Source organism: Ovis aries, chromosome 3, assembly GCF_016772045.2.
Source record: "Ovis aries strain OAR_USU_Benz2616 breed Rambouillet chromosome 3, ARS-UI_Ramb_v3.0, whole genome shotgun sequence".
Taxonomy (NCBI): Eukaryota; Metazoa; Chordata; class Mammalia; order Artiodactyla; family Bovidae; genus Ovis; species Ovis aries.
The window spans coordinates 9,777,624-9,800,199 of NC_056056.1; the positions used below are offsets into that span (position 1 = coordinate 9,777,624).

The 22,576-nt window shown below is 50.4% G+C and overlaps 1 protein-coding gene across 3 annotated transcripts in view; it reads right to left on the bottom strand.

The window, feature by feature from the left end:
• MVB12B (multivesicular body subunit 12B) overlaps positions 1–21,985 on the bottom strand; it is a 215,042-nt gene extending 193,057 nt beyond the window's left edge. For all 3 annotated transcript variants that reach the window (XR_009600100.1, XM_027966440.3, XM_042245702.2), the window contains exons 1-2: positions 21,821–21,985; positions 5,554–5,676 (exon numbers count right to left, since the gene is read on the bottom strand). Coding sequence is in view for 2 of the 3 variants with exons in the window: in XM_027966440.3 (XP_027822241.1) it covers positions 5,554–5,676; positions 21,821–21,904 (207 nt within the window). In the remaining variant the exon portion in view is untranslated. The remainder of the gene's footprint in view (positions 1–5,553; positions 5,677–21,820) is intronic.
• Between the last annotated feature and the right edge of the window lie 591 nt (positions 21,986–22,576).

Here is a 22,576-nt window from a genome sequence, read left to right on the forward strand (position 1 = left end):
CATCCACCCCCACTACCTCATCTCTCACCTTTCCCCTTTCACATCATGGAAGCCCTCCCAGGATACTGGAATTCCCGGGGCTTCTGCACAATAGTAGGGGGTCAACAAACACGTGAGAAGCAATAAACGCATAACATCAGGAAAAGCCTCACCAAGGAGCTTTCAAACTGGGCTCTGAAGGATGAGAAAAATTTTATCCAAAAAGGTGGGAGCACAGGAATTTTGAAAATATGGGCCAAGTGGGTTCAAGGGTTTGATGGTACAAAGTTGCTCCTTATTGGGAACCCTCCTACGCTGTTGGTGGGAATGCAAACTAGTACAGCCACTATGGAGAACAGTGTGGAGATTCCTTAAAAAATTGCAAATAGAACTACCTTATGACCCAGCAATCCCACTTCTGGGCATACACACCGAGGAAACCAGAATTGAAAGAGACACATGTACCCCAATGTTCATCGCAGCACTGTTTATAATAGCCAGGACATGGAAACAACCTAGATGTCCATCAGCAGATGAATGGATAAGAAAGCTGTGGTACATATACACAATGGAGTATTACTCAGCCGTTAAAAAGAATTCATTTGAATCAGTTCTGATGAGATGGATGAAACTGGAGCCGATTATACAGAGTGAAGTAAGCCAGAAAGAAAAACACCAATACAGTATACTAACACATATATATGGAATTTAGGAAGATGGCAATGACGACCCTGTATGCAAGACAGGGAAAGAGACACAGATGTGTATAACGGACTTTTGGACTCAGAGGGAGAGGGAGAGGGTGGGATGATTTGGGAGAATGACATTCTAACATGTATACTATCATGTGAATTGAATCGCCAGTCTATGTCTGACGCAGGATGCAGCATGCTTGGGGCTGGTGCATGGGGATGACCCAGAGAGATGTTATGGGGAGGGAGGTGGGAGGGGGGTTCATGTTTGGGAATGCATGTAGGAATTAAAGATTTTGAAATTTAAAAAATAAAAAACTAAAAGAAGGAAAAAAAAAAAAAAGTTGCTCCTTATTCCAAATGTGAGAAACTAGAGGTTTGATGAGGTTGGAGGAGGAGAAAGTAGAAGGAAGTGAGACTGGAAGACACGTGTGCCAAGTTAAAGGATTTGGGTATCTGTCCTCTCTCTGGTTGTCTGAGAGGAGGATGCTCTTCGGGAGAAGATCCATGGCCACCACTTACTGCTTACTGCCCAGGCCCTCACCCCCGGAGGTCTGCCTGGACTTACTGGTGACGGGAAACTGGACACAGAGTCTGAAGGGAGGGGGACTTGATCAATTCATCCCCCAGCCCCCAAACTTCACTTTACTCAACACTTGCTTGAGTGAGAACAGAAACCTAAAATGTAACAACATTTTTTGAAAACAATAGGCAACACTTACCAAGTTTAAAATGTGAACACTCTGACCCAGTAATTTCAACCTATTGTTCTATGGCACTAATAGGATGGCCATGCCAAAATACAGACACAGGGTGTTGTTTATTGCATTAAAAACAAAAATGGGAACAAATTCAATATTCTCCAATATTGAACTATTAGCCAAATTTTGGCGTGCATGTGTGCTAAGTCACTTCAGTCCTGTCGACTCTTTGTGACACTATGGACTGTAACCTGCCAGGCTCTTCTGTCCAGGAGATTCTCCAGGCAAGAATACTGGAGCGGGTTGCCATGCCCTTCTCCAGGAGAATCTTCCCAACCCAGGGACTGAACCCACTCCTCTTATGTCTCCTGTATTGGCAGGCAGCTTCTTTACTGCTAGCACCACCTAGGAAATGGCCAAACAATAAATACGCATTATTAAGAGGAGCTGATACTTCTATATAGACTGATATCGAGCTCAGCCCACAATAAAATTTTTAAGTTATGAGTGTATAAATGGTACCATCTCATTTGTATTTTTTAAAAACCCACAAACACATACACACATCCCCTGAGACTTTCTAAACTCTAAATCAGGACACGTCAAAAATTAACAGGAAAAGCTAGTACAGCCCTTCCTGAGTTAGACTTGTGGGGTCCATAGGTACATATTATTTAAGAATGACTTAACTTAGACCAGCAGTTCTCAAAGTGCGGCCCCTGAACCAGCAGCATCAACATCAGTGGGCAATCGGTTAGAATGCAAGCTCTCAGCCCCACCCCAGACCTACTGCAGCAGGAATCCAGGGTGTGGGGTTCTCCAGAGGACTGAGGCCCTCCAAAGCGTGAGAACCCCCGACCTGGGCGTCTGGGAACAGTCTTTGAACTAGGTGATAAACTGTCACTTCTGGGTCACTATGCCACCAAGACTCCCATTTGCACACAGGGCTTCTTAGGAAGGGAAGGACGGAGCTCTTAGAGCACAGCGAAGAAAAAGACCAAAAAAATCTCCAGGTCTCTGGGAGGCCAAGACTCAGTCTGGCTGGGCCCCCACACCTGGCAGTTCTAAACGCCGCTGTCAGAACGAAGGTAGCCAGGAGAGGGCAGAGGCTGGGCACGGAGGGGCCAGCGGACAGACCTGGGCCTTGGCAGCAATGTTCTACATCTGAGCCTGTGGCTGCCGGGCAGGAAAAGGAGGCTATTTCAGAGGCAGCTGCAGAAACAGGGACGGTAAACTGAGAAGTTTAGCAAGTGATCTCCAGCCCCTACCTGAGGAACCATCCCCTGACTGGCAGACAAGTTGTCAAATTCAATTTTCATAAACAAACAGGTGGCATCTTTTACTTCAAGCAGCACCAGGGCCTCTGCTCATTTTAAAATGGTTGTGCCACTGAGGGTCAGCGGTCCATCTGGCGTCCACTCTCGGGTCTGTGTGTCACGGTACTTAGCGTGCTCTGAGTGCACAGAGGGATTAGGCCTCCAGCACATGCTGGAGAGGCCCCGGCCATAGTCCACAGCACAGCCTCCTTCGGCCACTGCACTTCTGTCTCGGCATCTCTGCAGCCTGGCCACCGCCAAAAGCCTGGCACTTCAGTTCAGATGTCAACCTCCCACTAAACTCTGGATAAAGGGAAGCGGGGTGTCCTCCCCATCCCCCTTGAACTCAGGGTCAGACCTCTGAGGAGGCAGATGCTTGTCTGAGAAGAGTCTGGCGGTCAGCACAAAGACAGGACTCCTGCATCTCTCCCCGGAAGGGCTTTCGGAGAAGCTCGGACACTCAGTCTTGGCGTGTGGAGGCTGGGTAATTGCCGAGCTGACCCTCTGGAGCCTCCTGGCCTGCTCACCTTTCACGATGATGCCTGGTGCGGCCCCACCGCGAAATGTGCTTATTAATCTCACTCATTTGACACCGCGCTCTTCTGCCCTGAGCTCGACGTTAGGAGAAAATGATAGGGATAGATTCTGCTCCTGTCAGACTCACCAAGACTTTCAGAAAACCAGACTATCAAAGGCCATCTGCCGCCCACTCGCCCGGCATTCACAGTGACCCCAAAGGGGCCAGCAGAATGTTAAAGACACAGATCCATACGAGGGAACAGCCAGAAGACCCAGGTTTCCACCTCCCCCCAGCCCTGCCCCCCACCCGGAGAGTCACCCTGGAGACGGTCCTCCCAGAGACAGGCACGCACCAAGCCCCTGCCCTGATTCACGACGCGCTGCTTCATATCTAATTCATCAAAAGACACTTGGGCTTCTCAAATAAGGAACATTTTTATTAGCTTCCCCAAGAGTTTTATGGCACAAAGCCATACCTAATGATTCTATTTTATGGCAAGTTATACATTCAAACAGTGCTTTGAAGTCAGGCAGCAGGTACGACTCAAATCTTTGTCAAAAAAAGAAAAAAAGATTCCCCCATTCGTTCACTTTAAAAATGTTTATAAGCTTTCCAGCAGCTGGGAAAGTGATGTGGAGGATTGTAACAGGCTCCCCCTTCCTCACATGGGAGCCAGCGTGGGCTGACGCGACAGGCACTATTCACCACGGGGCTGATGTTGCCTGCCTGCCCCCTCTGCCTGGGGACTTGTGCAAGTCTGAACACGTTTTTGGCTGTCACACCTTGGGGGCTGGGGCTGTCGGCATCAAGTAGGAAGAGGCCAGGGATGCTGTCCCCGCCATGCACGAGACCGCCCCACCACATACTACTATCTGATCACCTGGCCCAAGATGTCAGTAATACCAAGGGTGAGAAACCCTGCCTTAGGGCTTCTTCTGGACTAGGCGAGACATGCCCCTCCCAACTCACACCTCACATCAGACACTGATTCTATCACTGTGCCAGGTTTTCAGTGCTGACGCATGAGACTTATATTCTTTTACTCTTCTGTATTCTGGGTATACATTTTCAATGAGCAAGAATAAAACGTCATCCCAGACAAAACCAGTTCAGTTCAGTTCAGTCTCTCAGTCGCGTCCGACTCTTTGCAAACCCATGAACCGCAGCACGCCAGGCCTCCCTGTCCATCACCAACTCCCGGAGTCCCCCCAAACCCATGTCCATTGTGTCAGTGATGCCATCCAACCATCTCATCCTCATCAAACAAAATAAGGAAAGTGAAAAATAAGGCCACTTAGGGGCTTCCCTGGTGGCTCAGTGGTAAAGAATCCACCGGCCAATGCATGAGACACAGGTTCGAGCCCTGATCCGGGAAGATCCCACATGCCACGGGGCAGCTAAGCCTACGTGCCACGGCCACTGAAGCCCACATGCCCCAGAGCCTGTGCCCTGCTATAAGCGAAGCCATACAGTGAGACGCCCTCGCACCACAGCTAGAGAGTAGCCCCCGCTCACCGTAACTAGGGAAAAGCCTTCACACAGCAATGAAGATCGAGCACAACCAAAAATAAATATAGATAATGATAATTTTTAAAAAGTCCACTTTAGAAGTTCAGAACACATGACAATAGTCACTGTTAACTAAAGCCTCCCAATAGTTCCTCTGCACATTTTAAGCCCCACCCAAGTTGGAATTTATCTACTGAAAAAACAATATAATTAATCCGAGTCATTGGTACTACTGAACATCAGCACAGACGTGTGCTGAAAAGCAAAGCGAATTGTCTACTAAATTGTGGTGATGCGGTCATCCACTCCCAGGCGCTGGGCCTCCATTCCTTCCCTTCTCGGAGCTTGTGTTCTCCTGATCAGCACAGTGGACGGAAGGCAACTTGCCCTCCCACCCTCCAGGGAATTGTGAGAGCCAGCTGAGTTCATGGGTGGGAAAAACTGCTTTGTAAACTGTAAGAAGCTATATAAACGCATGTCAATATATTTTTAGCATTTATACAAGACAATCTGTGACAACCAAGGGTCTTTCAGATGCTTAGATTCTTTTCACGAAATGTCACAACTAAAAAGGACTTTGGAAATCAACTAATTCAATCCCTTAATTTTACAGAATGTGAAGATGACCATCACAGAGGTCAAGCGACCCAGCTAAGGCCAAGCAACAGCCCAGATGGGCTCAGGTCCAGCCAGGACACTCCCCACACCTTGCCGCTGGTGATGCTTTCCCTTCCTGTTTAAGTTCTTAGAGTGCAGAAACACATCTTACACACAACGTTCAGAGGGTCTTGAACAAAGGAAACAAATATTTGCCAAATCAGTGAATCTTGACTCACCACATCGTAGCCTGTCGGGGCTCGGTTCCGAGAAGCCACCACCCCGACTCCTGTGATGGGATCCATTGACGTCTCTGGCAAGGCTTCCGAAAGGTCTTTGACTTCAGGCATGGTGGCTTGCTCCTGATTCCAAAAAGGAAAAAGAAAGCGCAAAATTCAAATGGAGCATTTAAAGTGAGCAATACAAAGTCTCAAACAGAACGAGAATCCTGGGGCAAATATCCGGAACTTAGCTTGGACCAGCTAAGGGAGCCCTGGCTTTACCTGACCCTTTTCTTAGATCAAGAATTCACGCAGGGATTTCCCTGGTGGTCCCTGGTGGCTCAGAGGTTAAAGCGTCTGCCTCCAATGCGGGAGACCCGGGTTCGATCCCTGGGTTGGGAAGATCCCCTGGAGAAGGAAATGGTAACCCACTCCAGTATTTTTGCCTGGAGAATCCCATGGACGGAGGAGCCTGGTAGTCCACAGGGTGGCAAAGAGTCAGACACGACTGAGCGACTTCACTTACTCACTCACTCACTCCAGTGCCTAAGACTCTGCGCTCCCAAAGCCAGGAGGCCTGGGTTCGATCCCTGGTCGGGGAACTAGATCCCACATGCCACAACTAAGAGTTCGAATGCTTCAGCAAAGATCAAAGATCCCATGTGCCCCAGCTAAGACCTGGCACAGCCAAATACATAAACAAATATTCTATTAAAAAAAAAAGAGAGAATTCAAGTCATCTCCAGCCCCTGCTTTTCTCAAGTTAGTTTTGAACACTCTCCCATCCTGCTGTCTGACTTCCGGACAGATACCAGCAGCTTCTCTGAGGATAAATCAGACATGGTTAAATCTAGCAACACCTTCCATCTCTCCCCTTCACAGCATCTTCCGGCAGAATAACAGCCCTCCAAATCCACAGCCATGACTACATCCAAGGGTGGGCTGTTGGGGGGACAGAGCTTTGTGAACACATAGAGGAAAGTGCTCTCGCCATGGAGGACACAGCAAGGCAATGGAGTCCAGGCTCCATGACTTACAGCTGGTGAGCAGGCAAGCAAAGGTTCAGGACACTGACAGCTGCAGAGCTGCTGTGAGAACTAAGGGAATCCCGTAAACGAAGGGCCTGGAGAGGTTCCCTGGCACACAGTAGGCCCTCAATGAAATGCAGACGAGAAGGGTAAGTGAGGGACACAAGGATCCAGTGTAATTGGCCAGAAACGTGGTTACTGCTGTTTCCAAGAGGACTGGTGGGTCCCTTTGTTGTGTTTAATCCTAGGGTCATGTGGACACTTACTCAAAGCTAAACACTAACAATGACTGTAATTCTTGTCGGACACTGGGAGAAAGGGAGGGAAATGAAATTATTATTCTGCTGCTGCCTGCCTCCTGATGCGACCGGAGGAGACCAGCAGAATATAGAGAGCACTGGGTCTGGGCAGCTCGAGTGGCAGTGCACCAGAAAGCATATAAAATGGTAACACCTTACGCAAATGGCTTCTAGAGCTTTTTCAAAGGACCAGCAGTGGAAAACAGCAAGTTAAATTCTACCTCCTTCCGCAGTGATTACATTCCACTGGCTGTAGGTCTGTCAGATCTCTCAAGGCTGGTTACTGCTGCTAAAGCAAACCAAACACTCTTGTCTAACTAGGCAGCCAGTAGGAATATTGTAAGTTCTCAGCCTAGAATCAGAAAAGGCAGAGGACGTTAAAAATGACTACAGCGTCCTCCGTAGAAACCACCAGAGGGCTGTATGCAAGTCACCATGTAATCAGCATTCCCTGGAACCCACAAAAGGCTCCGGAAACAGGCCCGTCAGTGCCAGGGAGCTAATTCCCCGATCAAGGCTAGGAAGCGCCTGGCAGCAGCCACAGTCTCAGCTTCTGTTTATGACAAAAGCCAAACTAAGTTAAACCTTACTTAATTCTACTGAAAATAAGCTTCTGCAAGTAAAGGACAGCGGGGGCAGGACACCACACCGAATCACTGAATCATTTTCTATTTTAAGATCTCATTTACCAGGCAGGTTTATCTGCATAAAGCACAGGACTCAATGCTTCCTGCACACAGTAGGCACTAAGTGAATATTTACTGAATGAATCCGCAGGGATGCCCCCAATCAGGAAGGTTTAGGATTCACTCTCTGCACCAGCGGAATCCAAAGCAAACCCTGATCAAAAAGTACTTCATTTGGAAAACTCGGTATTCTTGGTTAACATGGAAATAACATCGCTGCCGTTAGCAAAATACTGGTATACCTGCTGTTGGTTACCGAAATGCTTTGCAATTAACAACTCATTAACAGAAGGCACTGAATTCTGCCAGTGCTAAAATATCATGCTGTGAATTTAATAAAGAGCATGAGACGTAAGTTTTATTATTATTAAGATAGTGCTGCCTCTACTATCTGAGGTGGGGGGTGGGGAGCATGGGAATAAATAAGAAATATTTTATACGCTGAGAGATGCCCCATCCTCGGGTCACTGCATCCCGGTCCAGGTACCAACCACCCTCCTTTGCTCTGCAGCGCGAGCAAGTTGCAGGAGCAGGGAAGGCTGACGCCGCTGCTCCCACAATGCACCGGGCAGCCGGGCACCGGGCCCCAAGATGGCTGCGGGCAGCCTCCTGAGCAGACAAAGGAGCCGGCCGGCGGGCGGTGGGCCTGCAGGCTGGGAGGATGCGGCGGGCAGGGCATTTGCACTGAGCATCTCAGATGCAAGCCTCCCCCCCTCACACACACCCCCCCCCCCCAGTGGCAGTGCCCTGGGGGATCCAGCAGCCTTTGTGAAATACAGACAAATGACTCCTCGCTGGGGCGGCGGAGGAAAGCGCCACCACCAGCAAAGGAAGCTTTTAATGAGAAACGCCCAAGATATCCATGGCAGAGGCAATCACTCAGAGCCGCTTGCCCTGAATTACATATTTTCTGACTGCAAATTACTCTTAACAGCGTCTCTACCGTCACTTCAATTGACCTTCCTCACAAAAGGCCATTTATTAACTAGCACTCGGCGCTCCCTGGGCTGCGCGGAACCTCCGGCCCGAAGGGTATGGCACCGCAGCGGCCGCGGCTGCCCGGGTCACAAGCCAGGCCTCGGCGAAGGGGAGAAGAGGCCATTAATGGGGTGGGGGTGGGGGTGGGTAGCTGCAGAGCAGAGCTTCCTGGGGAGAGGGGCAGAGAGCGGGGCGGGTGGTTTAAGACCACCATTAACCTGTCTGGCAAGACGCTGACGCTGGGCTGAAGCAGAAAATGCCAGGCGTGCTTGCAACAACGGGCGTCTTCCTCAGCTCTCTTTGCCCAGCCTAGCATCCACCTCCAGCTCCAAATTCTAGCTGCACACAGAAAGCATTAACACACCTCCCCGCATCTGAGCAGTGCCCTGCAATTACCAAAAAAGCTTTCTCCAAAAAAGCTCACACCAAACCTAGGAAGGGGACTGGAGCATATTAATCCCTGTTTTAGAGAAAAGAAACAGAGGCCTGGAGTTCTCAGATGCCGTGGGCTGGCAGAAGGCAGAGCCCCAGGGGCCTCCGACCCTCCCTCCCCAATCTGGTGTACTTTCCACACACTGGGCAGAGAGAGACCCAACTTCCCATCCCATACCTGATCAAGAAAGTGCTCTCAGCACCAATTATATTTTAAAATGCCAAAGCTCTCCTTTCTCTAGCAGTAAGTAATCCAGTAAGTGAAGCGAGGGGGAGAAAAGTATTGAGAGATAAAAGTAACATGGGATTAATTTTTCTCACACCTCAGTTTCCAGACGCAACATTTCCCTCATAAATAATTTACAGCAATAAAAATGAGCTAAGGCCATGTTTGTGTAGGACAGAGGTAAATTTAGGCCTAATGAGGGAGACCCGCGTGCTGCACAGGAGGGAACAGGGTGATGTACAGCATGGTGTGAACACAACAGCACACGGGTGGGGGGGCCTCCATTACCAACTGCAAGTTGCAGGGCCAACGGAGTTGGGGGCAGGGGATGGGGGAAACTTCTACTGCCCAGGCTGTGGCTGCAAGGAGGGTCCCTAGAGGAAAAGCCAAAAGTTCACTCGATGTTTTAGATGACAAGATAACAGAGACTGAGATTTCTGAGAACTCTAGAAAGGAGCCAACCTGAAGCTAAGTGGATTTTCAGGAAATGTTAGGGGAGGAATGACGATGGTAGCAGCACCTGGGAGTCATGTCTGATCTCGGGCAGGGTCGGAAGAGTAGAGAGTACCCTGGCAGCACTGACCTTGACCTAGTCCTCCTAGCTTAATCTCACAGGTCGTTTGGTCCCTGTCTATCCCGAGACAGGGATCAAGACCATCCCCATGGAAAAGAAATGCAAAAAAGCAAAATGGCTGTCTGGGGAGGCCTTACAAATAGCTGTGAAAAGAAGAGAAGTGAAAAGCAAAGGAGAAAAGGAAAGATATAAACATCTGAATGCAGAGTTCTAAAGAATAGCAAGGAGAGATAAGAAAGCCTTCTTCAGCAATCAATGCAAAGAAATAGAGGAAAAGAACATAATGGGAAAGACTAGAGATCTCTTCAAGAAAATTAGAGATACCAAGGGAACATTTCATGCAAAGCTGGGCTCAATAAAGGACAGAAATGGTATGGACCTAACAGAAGCAGAAAATATTAAGAACAGGTGGCAAGAATACACAGAAGAACTGTATAAAAAAGATCTTCACGACCCGGATAATCACGATGGTGTGATCACTCATCTAGAGCCAGACATCCTGGAATGTGAAGTGGGCCTTAGAAAGCATCACTACAAACAAAGCTAGTGGAGGTGATGGAATTCCAGGGAGCTATTTCAAATCCTGAAAGATGATGCTGTGAAAGTGCTGCACTCAATATGCCAGCAAATTTGGAAAACTCAGCAGTGGCCACAGGACTGGAAAAGGTCAGTTTTCATTCCAATCCCAAAGAAAGGCAATGCCAAAGAATGCTCAAACTACCGAACAGTTGCACTCATCTCACATGCTAGTAAAGTAATGCTCAAAATTCTCCAAGCCAGGCTTGAGCAATACAGGAACCGAGAACTTCCTGATGTTCAAGCTGGTTTTAGAAAAGACAGAGGAACCAGAGATCAAATTGCCAACATCCTCTGGATCATCGAAAAGCAAGAGAGTTCCAGAAAAACATCTATTTCTGCTTTATTGACTATGCCAAAGCATTTGACTGTGTGGATCACAATAAACTGTGCAAAATTCTGAAAGAGACGGGAATACCAGACCACCTGACCTGCCTCTTGAGAAATCTGTATGCAGGTCAGGAAGCAACAGTTAGAACTGGACATGGAACAACAGACTGGTTCCAAAAAGGAAAAGGAGTACGTCAAGGCTGTATATTGTCACCCTGCTTATTTAACTTATATGCAGAGTACATCATGAGAAACGCTGGACTGGAAGAAACACAAGCTGGAATCAGGATTGCTGGGAGAAATATCAATAACCTCAGATACGCAGATGACATCACCCTTATGGCAGAAAGTGAAGAGGAACTAAAAAGCCTCTTGATGAAAGTGAAAGTGGAGAGTGAAAAAGTTGGCTTAAAGCTCAACATTCAGAAAACAAAGATCATGGCATCTGGTCCCATCACTTCATGGGAAATAGATGGGGAAACAGTAGAAAGAGTGTCAGACTTTATTTTGGGGGGCTCCAAAATCACTGCAGATGGTGATTGCAGCCATGAAATTAAAAGACGCTTAGTCCTTGGAAGAAATGTTATGACCAACCTAGATAGCATATTCAAAAGCAGAGACATTACTTTGCCAACAAAGGTCTGTCTAATCAAGGCTATGGTTTTTCCTGTGGTCATGTATGGATGTGAGAGTTGGACTGTGAAGAAGGCTGAGCGCCAAAGAATTGATGCTTTTGAACTGTGGTGTTGGAGAAGATTCTTGAGAGTCCCTTGGACTGCAAGGAGATCCAGCCAGTCCATTCTGAAGGAGATCAGCCCTGGGAATTTCTTTGGAAGGAATGATCCTGAAGCTGAAACTCCAATACTTTGGCCACCTCATGCGAAGAGTTGACTCATTGCAAAAGATTCTGATGCTGGGAGGAATTGGGGGCAGGAGGAGAAGGGGACGACCGAGGATGAGATGGCTGGATGGCATCACGGACTCGATGGACGTGAGTCTGAGTGAACTCCGGGAGATGGTGCTGGACAGGGAGACCCGGCGTGCTGCGATTCATGGGGTCGCAAAGAGTCAGACACGACTGAGCGACTGAACTGAACTATCCCGAGCGTGCAGCCAGCCTCACTGAGATCATCGCCAAGGCTGGGGGCTACAGAGCCTCATTCTGGGCAGCTGTGCCTGTCTCTGTCCTGAGAGGATTTCTCCACAAGGCAAGGGGAGAAAGACAGCAGGCAGGAGGATGAGAGTATGTGTGTGTGTGGTACATCCTGGGACTGAGGGACTGGATGGGGCCAGTTAGGGTGAGGTGTGTTTTCCAGGCCAGCAGGATTTTTCCAGCCGTGCTCAATAAGTTCCATCCAACGACACTGGGTAAGACAAGAGCTTCCTACATGTGCAGCAAACAGTGCCTGGGGGAGGCCCCAGCCCCCCGGCACAGCAGCACCTCACCAAGGCTGTCACCCCAGGTTCACAGAGAAATGAACTTTAACTATAAAGCCCCTTCACACAGACAGCACACGGCTCCCTTGTAGCTGATCAAACAATTACTACGACAGTGTGCTTAATCCCTAAAAGTCAGCAGTGCTGGGCTTAACTGATGCTGAACATTGTTTCAGAATCAAAGGCGTGCCTCCCGGCCGCAGTCTGGGAGAAAACTAAGCTACTGAATCACAGTTGAAAACTCAGGGGAACTTTGATATCATCTCTGTTTAATTTCCCCGGCCCTGTGAGCCTGGGGTTTATCTCGTTTTATCAACTCCTGTACTGAAATCAAAACCCAACTAACAGAGCTCAGGCCTCTCTCCACCGAGGCCCCTCCAGCAGCAGGGTAGGGCATGAGCCGAGGAGTTTAAAGCACTTTGGGGGTGGGGGGAGGCAACAACTGCCGGAGGGCAGTGGATGCTGCCTTCAAAGGAGGCACAGCAGGATCCCAGGGCAAGGAAGGAAGACCAGCTCAGAAGCGGAGCCTGTGCTGCCCACCAGGGCTGAAGGTGGGACTCACACACAGCTTTGGAGGAGAGTAATATCAAAGTATTGAGGGGCAGGGCAGGTTAGATAGGGCTACTGGGATTGAAGTGACAAAACCAGTGGGTTAATTAAGTCTCTACAGAAGGATGAACTTGTGATCGGATTGTCTGAAATCCAAAGTCAAGGGCAGAAAAGACGTAAACTGTCTGCCCACATCTACCAGCTTGCAGAGCTGGGGAAAAGCAGTGGATGAATATTTCACTCCCCACAGCAAACGACCGAAAAGCAGACCCTCCCTGCGGAAAAGCTGCAGCCCGGCGTGGAGCAGCTCTCTGCCTGCTTCCCAGCAGCTCAGTGGTGCCGGTGGGCTGCAGGAACCCCTGCTCATCTCTGTTACCCCATAACTACCAGTTCCTTCCTGCTAACAAATCTTAAGCAGGGGACAGAAGGACAGGGAGGAGGCTAGGCTTCACCCACGTGCCCACAACACACATAAATACAGAAACCCAGCCACCACAGGCAGCCATGGCGCATGCAGAGCCCTACCTCCTCAGGAGACTGCAGGCTAAGGTCAGGGTCCACGCAGCACCCAGGCAAACCCCAGCCGGCTCTGCGCACCACCCACAGGGATCGCGCACACAGGCTAAGAGGCGGCCACTGTGGAACCTCAGGATAGCCTCCTGGTGCCTCCTGTACTTTGGCCTGGACATTTGATCCAAGTGACCAGTCAGAAACCAAATCGTTCTGACAAATGCTGTCGAGTACGATCTGGTGGCAACAGGCCACAGGCTGCTGGGAAGGCTGCTAAGATACTGGGGAATGAAAGCAAGAATTTTCCTAAGCTCCCCTGGATCACAAAGAACTTTCCAGCCAGGGAACTAACAATGGCAAGCACTTCCTTTTTTTTTTTTCCCAGTAAAAGTCTGTTACTTCTAATAGAAGAATCTGGTGTACAAATGCATCCACCCCATCAGACCTCTGCTTAGACTGGCATTAACCATTTGATAGCCAAACAGATTTATCATAAACCATGTGAGGTGGGCCTAGGGTTTGAGTGGCTGCAGCACAGTGCAGTGCTGGATCCCAGAATACACTCTCCCAAAATAAATCCGGATCAAGTTCTACAGCACGGCTGTGGCCAAAGGCCTGCCCCTACAGGCCCGGCTCTGCAAAACTAGGGAGCCTGGTGCTGGGGAGGAGGGGGCATTCTCCAGGACTCTGTGAGCCCCACCTCAACCTGCTCACAGTTACTGCAGATGAAGGTCATCCCTACCCACTCCCATCAAGTCTTAGTACCATAGTGGCCCCTGGAGAGAAGGCAGAAGGTGGACCCCCATGGAAGGCAGACGCCCTACAAATGAAACCATCCCAGGAGGCCCCAAGAGCCAGCTGGCCGTTTGCCTAATATTCAGTGACAGGAAACCGTCACAGCCTTGGCTTGATGGCCACAGTGTCTGCTGAGTAAAAATGCTAACATGTCACCTCGACATGGACAAATGGGCCCTGGGGCCAGAATCGTCAGAACACCTGGCTTCAGGTCAGTAGACACCCCGCCTCATCACCACCCGCACTCTTGACTTTCACATGGGCCTTAAGAGTTTCTTTGGTCATATGGTCATTCTACCTGTGTGTGCTGATGACTTCCAAATTACCTCCAAGGCTGGGATTTTTCTCCTAAGACTCAGATGTGTATCTGGTGCCCTGCTGGCTACTGTCACCTGCGTGTCCCATTGATACCTTCAACCTGGCTGACCTCGCCATCCTCCCTCTGAGGCATCTCCACATCCCTAGTACCGAACAGGACCTGGTACATAACAGTCAGCCCACAAATGTTTGTAAAAAGCTCTTGTGCTGAGCATGGAGCAGTGACGAAGATGGAAAGCCTGACATTCTCGAACTCTAGCGTGCTTGAGTCACCTAGAGAATTCACGAAAACAGAGTCCTACACCCACTCCCTGAGATGCTGACTCGGTGCCTGAAAAGCTGCATTTCTAACAAGATCCAGGTAGATGCTGAAACAGCTGGTCCACAGTCCAAAGTCTGAGAACAAAGCAGTAGGAACTCATCGGATGTTTGACGAAGGAAGGAAATTGAGGCGGGCAGGGAAAAAGGAGCCTAAAGGTCATCATCCCTGGGGAGCATCCTCAGAGTAAGTCCTTCAGTCTCTCCCTCCCTAACACAGGTTGCCCAAGAGCACCCAGTCCCTCCCCTATGGCACCCACCCCACCATTCAAACTCTGAGTCACATCTCCTATTCACCCCAAACCTTCCCCAATGCCCAGCCAGACAGATGCTGTCACTAAGAATCCTGATGTTGTCCAAGGACATGACCTTACCACATGGGCACACACACACACACACACACACACACACACGTAAAGAAACACAGTCTTGCCTCTCCGAAGGTTTCAACACTTTCCCAAGCAGAGCATTAGTTGTTCAAAGGTATATGTCCATCATAGTACTTAGTCTATAGTGAATACTCAATAAATTTGCATCATCAATAAATAGACTATGGATAAATGGGTGGATGGATGGGAGGATGGATAAATGAAGTCCCTGTCCTGCTCTCAAAACTGTCTGTGTTCCATTGGACTAAGGCACGTAAAGCAGCAGGAGCAATGGTGAGTGTGCCCCGCTGGGGTTACTGATGCCTGGTGCAGGACAAACACCACAACTCCAGGGCCGAGCCACCTGCCAAGCAAGGGAGGTGGGACCTCAGTACTCTGGGCGGTTCCAGAAGTGGGTCTGCCCTAGATCCAGCGAGTGGGCTGGATGAGGACCTGGCCAGGGGCTCCGTGAAGACTCCCTGCGGAGTCTGTAAAACCTACAGCTATCCCCCAGGTTCTGATCTGATTGGTCTGGGCTGGGGCAGAGGCCGGATAATGCACTGCCCAGGTGCAGCGGCACTGTGCTGGCTGACACAGTGACAGGTAAGTCATGGCTACTGCCCATGGGGCTCACAGGCTAGAGGGAATGTCCTCAAAGAAAGGAACTGTAAATGAAGGGGACACTCCTTTCTGCCGGGGGCAGGGGTGGGGGCTGGCCTTCCTGAATGATAGCAGGCACAGAGCGCTGCAAGGAGTGCGGGGAGAGCACAGGGCAACAGCGGTGGCATGAAGGGCCGGGCTGTCTGGGAAACTGAGGAGCAAGGGGCTTTGAAACAAGCTTATGAAATGCTAAACAGACAAAACCAGTCCAAACCTGTCTGCGCTTCTCTGCTCCTTCCAAGATCCAAGTAAGGATGAGGGTCTACAGGAAGGAGCACCCCAGTAGTCGGAAGGGAGATTCCCCAGTCTTGGGTTCCCATTTCCTCTCCTGAAGCTGAACGCTTCTCAAGCCATCGCCACTTCCTGCAGACCCGGCAGGGCCTCTACGCTGTTAGCTCAGGGGAGCTCGGGGTGGTAAAGTAGAAGAATAGGAAAACGTGTGGGCTTTGGACTCAGAGGAACCAGGGCTTGAGCTGTAACTCTGACACAGCTGTGTGACCACAGGCAGGCAAACTGAACTGGGCCTAAGTTTCCACTCCTATAAACCTGTAACAACGCATGATATTTTCTTTACAGAGTATATAAAGAACTTGTAGAACTTCCATCAAAAGAAACAAAAGAATGGGAGAAAATATTTGCAAACCATGTATATCTGATAAGAGGTTAAAAATCCAGGCTTCCTTGGCGGTCCAGTGGTTAAGAATCTACCTTGCAATGCACACTTCCCTGATAGCTCAGTTGGTAAAGAATCTGCCTGCAATGCCGGAGACCCCAGTTTGATTCCTGGATAGGGAAGATCCCCTGGAGAAGGGATAGGCTACCCTCTCCAGTATTCTTGGGCTTCCCTTGTGGTTCAGCTGGTGAAGAATCTGCCCACAATGCAGGAGACTTGGGTTTGATCCCTGGGTTGGGAAGATCCCCTGGAGGAGGAAAAGGCTACCCACTCCAGTATTCTGGCCTAGAGAAGCTCAAACGGTAAAGAATCTGCCTGCCATGCAGGAGACCAGGGTTTGATTCCTCGGTTGGGAAGTTTCTCTGGAGAAGGGAATGGCAATCCACTCCAGTATTCTTGTCTGGAGAATTCTATGGACAGAGAAGCCTGGTGGGCTACAGTCCATAGGGTTGCAAAGAGTCGGACACGACTGAGCAACAACACACACACACACACACACACACACACACAGAATCCATGGGGTTGCAAAGAGTTGGACATGACTGAGCAACTTTCACTTTGCAATGTGGGGCATATGGGTTTGATCCCTGGTCTGGGAAGATCCCACATGCCAAGGGGCAACTAAGCCCGTGCATCACAATTATTGAGCCTGTGCTCTAGAACCTGTGCTCAGCAACAAGAGAAGTCGCCCAAATGAGAAGTCCATACACGGAAACTGGAGAAAGTCTACATGCAGCAATGAAGACCCAGTGCAGCCAAACATAAACGAAAGAAAAACAAACAAACAAAATATATGGGAGCTTAAAATCCAAGTCTACAAAGAACTCCTACAACAGAGCAATAACAAAAAGCAAATAACTTGATGAAAAAAAAAAAGGGGGAAAGGACTTGAAAAGGCTTTTCTCCAAGGGAGATATACAAATGTCCAAAAAGCATCTGAAAAGATGTTCAGTGTTACTACTCATTAGGGAAATGCAAACCAAAACCACAGTGAGATATCATCTCAGACCCATGAGGACAGTTACTGTGCTGTGCTTAGTCGCTTAATCGTGTCCGACTCTAAGTCACCCCATGGACTGTAGCCCACCAGTCTCCTCTGTCCATGGGGATTCTCCAGGCAAGAATACTGGAAGGGGTTGCTATGCCTTCCAGACGGTTACTAGCAAATTAGTATAGTTGAGGATGCGCAAAAATTGGAAACCTGGGGCACTCTCGGTGGAAAAGGAAATGCAGCAACTATGGAAAACAGTATGGTGATTCCTCAAAAAATTAAAAGTAGAATGACTACTGCTGCTGCTGCTAAGTCCCTTCAGTCGTGTCCGACTCTGTGCGACCCCATAGACGGCAGCCCACCAGGCTCCCCAGTCCCCGGGATTCTCCAGGCAGGAACACTGCAGTGGGGTGCCATTTCCTTCTCCAATGCATGAAAATGAAACGTGAAAGTGAAGTCGCTCAGTCGTGTCCGACCCTCAGCGACTCCATGGACTGCAGCCTTCCAGGCTCCTCCATCCATGGGATTTTCCAGGCAAGAGTACTGGAGTGGGGTGCCATTGCCTTCTCCGAGAATGACTACGTGATCTGGTAATTCCACTTCTAGATATATACCCAAAAGAACTGGATATAGAGTCTCGAAGAGATATTTGTATGTGTACGTTCACACCAGTATTATTCACGACAGCCAAAAGGTGGAAGTAACCCAAGTGTCCACAGACAGATAAATGGATAAGTAAAATGGGGTCTTTACAAAAAATGGAGTACTATTGTTAAAAGGGAGGAAATTCTGACACATGCTACAGTGTGGATGAACACTGAAGTTGTTATACTAAGTGAAATAAGACAGTCACAAAAAGACAAATACTACATGATTCCATTTATATGAGGTACTCACAGTAGTCAAATTCATAGAAAGTAGAATGGTGGTTGCCAGATGCTGGAGGAGGAGAGAATGGGAGCTCCATAATGAGCACTGACAGCCCTCCAACAATGCAGGAGTTAGGAACACCAACTCTCCGAGTCGTCAGAAATCTGAATATACCTTATAGGTGGCCCTCCAAATTCACGGTCCCTCCCATACTGGGGATTCAACTCACTGGGGAAGGTGTAGTACTGCAACAGTTATTATTGAAAAAATCCCATGTGTAAGTGGACCTGCGCAGTTCATACGCATGTTGTTCAAGAGTCAACTGTACAGAGTTTCAGTTCTGCAAAATTAAACAGTTCTAGCGGTTAGCTGTACAACAACATGAATGGACTTAATGCCACCAATGCATTAGGTAGCAAATTAGGATGGCAAATTTTATTTTGTGTGTTTCACCATATTTTTAAAAAGCATCTGTAATGGTGGTCCTCAAATTTCAGTAAGCATTAAGTACAACCTAAGATTCTTGTTCAACAGGCAGATTCTGGGGTCCCTTCCCCAGATATTCTGATTCAAAGTCTGGGTTTGAGGCCTTGGGATCTGCATTTCAATAAACATCCTGGGGATATTTAGCTCATTAAGAATTCATTTATTTCTCTCTTCTAAAGGATCCAAGGGTATTCTTTTGAACATTTTCCTGGGCCAATCAGTACCTGAAAAAAAAAAAAAATGTGTGTGTGTGTGTGTGTGTGTGTGCGTGTGTGTGCGTGTGTATGTAGAACAATCCCATAGCCACAGGCCCAACAAGATGGCCCTCCAGTTTTCAGGGGAGTCTGAGCTGCTACAAAGCTCAAGTATGTGACCCCTCGGCTCTGAGCCCACAGGCCTCTCACATTTCAGCCTACACAAGCTCTGCATCTCACCAAAAGTGTGTCGTGTAAACCAATGCTTACCCACAGGATGTCCCCAGCAAGGAGGTAATGTCAAGCACACCTTGCCTCCCAAGCAGCGGGGAAGAAGAGATCTGAGGCAGGCAACCCCACTGCAAACAGTGCAGACAACTCAGGGAAACCACAATCCCCAGTGGCGGCCCAGTGAGCAGGAGGCCAAGGAGAGCCAGTGGAGCCAGGCACCACAGGCCAGGGAGAGCCTCAGATAGAGCCAGGACAGCCTGCAGAAAGGCAGCTCATTCAGGGAACCCAGGCCTCCCCTCCCACAACCCAATGAGCAAACAAGACCCTGCTCACTCAGCCGCAGCCAACTAAACGCAGTGTTCTCAGCCCATCACATCCAGCCATGTAGTCATTTGTTATCTTCATCATCATAACAGCACCTTTGACATTTCCCATGCTTGACTCCGACACCATCATTGCTTTTCAGTGTGGCAAGGACACCGTGCTCTGAGCACAAGGCATGGAGCACTTTCAACCTGCTATGGCAGCGGGGCCCAGGACGCTTGGATTCAGACGTTCCCCTCCCCAGCCCCCACTCACCCCTTCCAAGGCCCTGAGAGCAGATCACAATGTGTTCACGTGGTCGTGTGGTTTTGTAAAATGTACGGCAAGATATTCTTGCATTGTTTTTTCTGCCAGCTCCTTCCACCCACAACAAATTGTCAAAATGTCAGACCCACAAAACTAGGGTCTTAGACCCCTAGTTAATTGACTAGGGGTTAGGGTTAGACCTCACTTAAATTTAGTGAGGATCCCCCCCCCCACAGTGTCACACATATTCACATACCTTAGCTCGTTCAGCCTTACAGGGTAGGTTTTATGCTTAGGTCTCTTTAATAAATAAGCAAATGGGGATTCTGAAAGGCCCCATGAGGTTCCATGACTTGCCTAGGGTTACCTAGGTTCCAGGAGGTATCCCGAGATTCCAAGCCCAGCGTTCTTTCTACTCCCATCCTTTCCTAGTGGCCCTCAATACAACCACTAACAGAGAAGCACACTAAAAAAATTGAAGCTACTCTTCTGATTAACCAGTTAACAAACCCTGAATACTAACCACTAATTTTTACTGACCACTTGCCCTGTGGCAGGCACGGAGTTGAGCATTGCTCCTGTTATATTTCTCTTACTTCTTACTATAATCCTATGAGATAGACATTATCATGAGCCTCACTCTACAGATGAGGAAACTGAGGCTCAGAAAAGTTCACTAATTTGCATAAGAACACACAATAAGGAGAGCCAAGGCATAAGCTGAGGTCTAATTCTGACGTCCTCGCATTTAATCATGGTGTACTCTTCCATCTAGAAGTGGGGGAAAAGCCCACCAGTGGGAAGGAGGCAAAGCAGAGAAATGCCTTTAGCATAAATCAGGAGTGTGGCCTAAAAGCTAGAAGGAAGGAATGAAAAATGTGGATCAGAGAAGGTGATTCTGGGCTCAAGCGAACCAGTAATTGCTATGTCAATTGCTTTGCACAGGTCTTGGTGCCCAGGTCCCAAAAGAGGCCCCATCTCTCAGAGGCCCCATTTAAATATTCTGTGCAAGGCACAACATCTTGAAATAGCCAGTTCAATTTCCCGCAAGCAAGAAAGATGTCACCTGTCTCCTGTGCTAACTTTCTGAGTACGCTGAGTTTTTGAGTTAGTCTCGGCTTCCACTGAGCTTATCTCCTAACTTTTCTAAGGTTTTCTGGTGCAGCTGATAAGATTTTCTTGCCCTGTTAAAATGAGATGAGATCCAGCCAGCTGTCCAGAAATGTACAATGAGATTATATTGAGAAGGAACCACCAGAGACAAAGGCCCCTAAAGAGATTCTAGCTTGCTGTCTGCTTTGTGGCAGAAAGCTGAGTGGGGGCTGGCTCATGGGTGGGGGCAGGGAGCAGAGAAAGGGCAACAGCCACTCCCTTTTTGCCCTTCAGTGGGCCTTCCTCTGGGCCAGGCTGAAGAGGCTGTGGAGGGGTAGAGAATACAAGAGTCATTTTTAATGGTTGGGAAAGACTGATGATTTAGGAAGAGTTGTGTGTTCGTAACAAAGGACAAAGATGCTCATGGGTCTGCCTTCTTCACTTGGCCCCTGCCCCGGAGCCTCATTTGCACTGCCCCATAGGGTGACTATCAACAGGCTCACTACCCTTCGAGGATGGTACTCTGGGTCCTGGGTGCCTCAACCAGCACGTCACCTTGCAGACAGGTGCCCTGGAGTTTGGCTGTCCTCTCTGCTCTGCTCAGGTCACAGATGAGGCCGCAGATCATGCCCAAGGCTCAGGTGCAATCTGCTCGGCACCCACGTGACCACAGAGAGTGGACCCCAGGCCCCGCCAGTGAAACGACGGTCCGGGTCTGCGCAGGTGGCCGCCGCGCCCTGGCACAGGTGGGCCGCCTCACCTTTCACCGGACGGACGTGGCTCTCGGCGACTTCACATGCCCCGGCCCGGGGGGTCGCTGCTCGCCCCCGGGTCTCCGCGCTATCCGCCCGCCTGCCGGCTGCAAGGCCAAGCCAGGACGCGAAGCCGCGGCGCGCGCAGGGCCGAGCAGAGGCCGCCGGGCCTTTCCCCGCGGCTGGCCGGGCACGGAGCCCGCAAGGCCTCGGCGCAGCCCGGCTCCGCCCGCCCGCCCGCCCCTCGGCCCGGGTTCCGCGCCCGCCCGCCCGTTCCCCGAAGGAGCAGGGCCGGCTCGGCCGAGCCTCCGCGGCACCCGGCCCGCCCGCCCCTCACTTAACTGTTCCCCGCTGGGGCGGCGGCGGCGGCGGCGGCTGCGGCGGTGGCGGGTCCCGGCTCCGTCTCACGCAGAAGCAGCTTCTCATCGCCCGGGCGGCGCGGAAGGGGCCGGGCCCGGGGCCCAGGCGGCGGGGCCGGCAGCTCGAGCGCGAGCCTCACCGGGGAGCGGCGGCGGCGGCGGCAGGGGCGGGGCGCGGCCTGGCGGCGGCGGCGGCGACAACTGCGGCGGCGGCTCCCTCCGCGGGCCGCGGCGGCAGGCCGGGCTCCGGGCCTCCCGGCTCTGGCTCTGGCTCCGGGGGAGGCGCCGGGCGCCTGAGGCTGGCTCGGGCGGGAGGAGGGAGCGGGAGCCCTCGCGTCCGGAGCCCGCGCCGCCGCCCGGTCGGCACCCCGCCTCCCCCTCCGGCCTCCCCCACGGCCTGGCCCGTTAGCCCGGGGAGGGCCCTGGTGCCGCCGACCCGGCCTCTCAGAGTCCGCAACGGCCCCCCGGCGCAGCCCAGACCCGAAGGAGCCCCGGGCCTCTTGGAGCCTGGGCCCCGATGTCCCCCTCCCCCAAGCTGGCCTCTTCCAGGGACCCGCAGCCCCCTCTGCTCTCCTAGGCCTCACTATATCTCTATACCCTAGACCAGTCCTTACATCCCTGGAAGCCCCCAGGCCTCTTGGAACCTGAGATAAACGTTACACACCCACACACACCCAGCACACACCCACATGCCCCTTGCAGGGACAGGGACACACACACACACACACACACATACACA